We start from the raw sequence: 3,368 nt of genomic DNA on the forward strand, positions 1-3,368 counted from the left end.
AAATGGTATTTTGATAGGTATTGCATTGAACATGTAGATTGCTCTGGGTGTCATAGACATTTTAACAATAACTTTTCTTAGAATCCACAAGCATGGAATGTTTTTCCATTTCTTTGTGTCTTCCTCAATTTCTTTCTTGAGTGTTCTATAGATTTCAGAGTACAGGTCGTTTACATTTTTGCTTAGGTTTATTCCTAGGTATCTTATGGTTTTTGGTGTAATTGTAAATGGGATTGATTTTTTTTTTTTTTGATTCAACTGTTTATTAAACAGGTCAGTATAGCCGATCCTTTGTCTACCACTGGCAAATGGTTTTTGTACACTTTATTACAAATAAAACAATCTTGTTTGACGATACCATCTGTCATCTTACAAACATATGAGAAAACAGTCCTAGAGTAATAGTATATCTCTAGGAACTGAGCTTTTCTTAAAAACAAACAAATGAACTATACTATGAATAAGTCCTGTATCTAAATCTATACAGCATCTTTAAGTAATGTGGAAATGAAATTATGATTTATTAATTTACATAAAAATTACTTTATACATTAAAGAATAATTTTTCAAATTGTTAAAAAAAACAAAGTCTGAAGCTGTCATTATTGGGATTCATGGGGCATGGTTTGCTTTTCTATCACTTGCTTCACAATTTCTGCTGGTTTTGGTCGATCTACTTTATCTGTGAATCCACGACCACTCCAGCTGAAGGTTTGCAGAGTATCTCTTAGGAGTTTGCATTCCCGGTTATACTTCCAAGCCTCCTGCATTACTTCGTTCAACTTTTCATCTTCATTCTCTCCAGCCTGGGGGAGAATACACTGAGCAATCACATCTCAGAGCTTTTCCAAGGCAACATTTGAATCCTTGGCTCCATTCTCATGGTCATGGATATAAACACCGTCCTTTGGCTTGATGCCGAGTAATTTCCTCTTCCTCAGAATGGGGTTGCTCACAGAGTGCAGGGGTTTGAGGCTGACTTTCAGATCCTGGATTCTCATGTTGGCCAACTGTTGTGCATGAGCCTGCTGGATTCCTGCAACCACCGCCTTATCCATCATCAGTTGAGCAGAGGGTAGCACATTATCCAAGGCCTCAGTCGAGTTGAGCCACGGGTGGTCCAATACTCCCTCCATGGTGAGTCTTCCCTCTGGTTTGACCTTCCAGAGCTTCCTCACAACATCCTTGGCTATCTCTGAAATCTGGCTCCACTCTTCTTCTGGGAACTCAAAACTGCCTGTCATGATCTTTCTCTGTATATCCTCTGGGATAGTTCGGCTGTGGTGTTTGGAGTAAAAAGAAGGGTCCATTTCTGGGTTTTCTATTCTGTTCCATTTATATGTGACATCACATAGATAATCACCCCTAGGGACCACAAGTCACAGCTCTTGTAAGTGTAGGGTGTTGGCGAGGTAGGTATGATGCCAGATTTCTCCTTCTGATGCCTTCTTTGTGCCTCCAATACCTGAGGTGCAACATAATCAGGGGTGAACTGGGGTGTCATCAAGTCACCTTGGTCAATTTTGCCAAATCCAAAGTCACACAACTTCACTGGGGCATCCAAAGAGTTATCCTTGAAGAGCAGATTTTCAGGCTTGAGGTCTCTGTGAGCGATGTTTAACAAGTGACAGTGCTGTAGAGCCAAAGCTATCTGCTTTGTTACTTGGCTGGCTTGCTTCTCTGTAAAGTGCCAGTGCTGGCTGATTTTGTGAAATAGCTCTCCCCCTTCCATCATCTCCATTATAATTAAAGAGTTGGGCCTTGGGGCTGGACTCATGAGGAAACTGTACACTGTTAGCAAACACTTCAATAATTTGAACTATATTGGGGTGTGTGGCACACATCAAGTGCAGACGTACCTCATTTCTAGCTTTTGGACGATCAAAAAGAATTTTCAGTGCAAACTGTTCTTGAGTAGATTTATTTACACAGACTTTAACTGGACCACTAATTCCAGTTCCCAGCTTCTGAGTCCAATTGATATTATATTCCTCTAAAATGGAGGTTTTCTTGATGGCTTTCTCCATGTCGCTCTCCCCGGACGTGCTCCGTGAGACCTCTACCGCCGGGAGTGGCGGAGGCTGCACAGCTGCCCAGTCCCACCGTAGCCAAGGGAACAAGGGGCTCGGCGCTCGGGCCCCTAGGCCTCGGGGAGACTGGCAACAGCCGTCCCCAGGGACCGGCTGGGATGAGGGCCCCGGCGCCGGCTCCGCTTCGGCGGGCAGCTCTAAGCTGGCGACGGAGGCCCCCGGGGACAAGCCTTTGTGCTGGGCCCCGCGCGGCCGCCTCCCGGCTTCATCCCCGGCCGGGGAGGCAGGCTCACGGGGCACGGCCAGGCGGGGAGGGTCCCGGTCAGGGGCGCTATACACAGGCCTCGCGGGGCCGTTGATTAGGCTTGGGCTCGCGAGGTCCTAATGAGGAACTTGCTCCTCCGTCTCCGCTGCTGGCACCGCTGTGAAGCCGAGGTCGAGCCCGCTGCCGCGGCTGCCACCGCTGCTGCTCCGGAAGCCGCTTCAGCGCCACACATCGCCGGGACAGCCGCGTCTGCCGCTGTCTCATTGCTAGTGTATAAAAATGTAACTGATTTCTGTGCATTAATTTTATATCCTGCCACTTTGCTGAATTTCTGTATGAGATCTAACATTTGTGGGTGGAGTCTTTTCAGTTTTCCTTATAGAGTATCATATCTTCTGCAAAGACAGAGTTTGACTTCTTCTTTGCCAATTTGAATGCCTTTTATTTCTTTTTGTTGTCTGATTGCTGAGGCTAGGACTTCCAGCACTATTTGAACAACAGTGGTGAGAGTAGACATCCCTGTCATATTCCTGTCCTTAGGGGAAAAGCTCTCATTTTTTCCCCATTGAGAATGATATTCGTTGTGGAATTCTCTTATATGGGTTTTATGATATTGACATATGTTCCCTGTATCCCTCCTCTGCGGAAAGTTTTAATCAAGAAAGGATGCTGTATTTTGTCAAATGCATTTTCTGAATCAATAGAGAGGATCATATGATTATTTACCTTTCTTTTTTTAATATGGTGTATCACATTACTTGATTTGTGGATGTTGAACCACCCTTGTATCCCACGAATAAATCCCACTTGGTTGTGGTGAATAATCATTTTAATGTACTATTGGATCCTATTGGCTAGTATCTTGGTGAGAAGATTTGCATCCATGTTCATTAGGGATAGTGGTCTGTAACTCTCCTTTTGTTGGGGTCTTTGTCTGGTTTTGGGATCAAGGTAATGCTGGCCTCAAAGAATGAGTTTGGAAGTTTTCCTTCCATTTCTGTTTCTTGGAACAGTTTCAGAAGAATAGGTATTAATTCTTTAAATGTTTGGTAGAATTCTCCTGGGAAGCCAAC

General features: G+C 44.4%; 1 protein-coding gene across 1 annotated transcript; it reads right to left on the reverse strand.

Moving 5' to 3' along the window:
* Window positions 1-309: 309 nt before the first annotated feature.
* LOC118518985 (MAP kinase-activated protein kinase 5-like) lies at window positions 310-2,030 on the reverse strand. Its single transcript, XM_036066135.2, is given in 3 exon segments — window positions 310-1,304; window positions 1,340-1,750; window positions 1,752-2,030. Coding segments are annotated over 3 exon segments (1,389 nt in total). The 5' UTR covers window positions 2,028-2,030; the 3' UTR covers window positions 310-602.
* Between the last annotated feature and the right edge of the window lie 1,338 nt (window positions 2,031-3,368).

This window comes from Halichoerus grypus, chromosome X, assembly GCF_964656455.1.
Source record: "Halichoerus grypus chromosome X, mHalGry1.hap1.1, whole genome shotgun sequence".
NCBI classification, from domain to species: Eukaryota; Metazoa; Chordata; class Mammalia; order Carnivora; family Phocidae; genus Halichoerus; species Halichoerus grypus.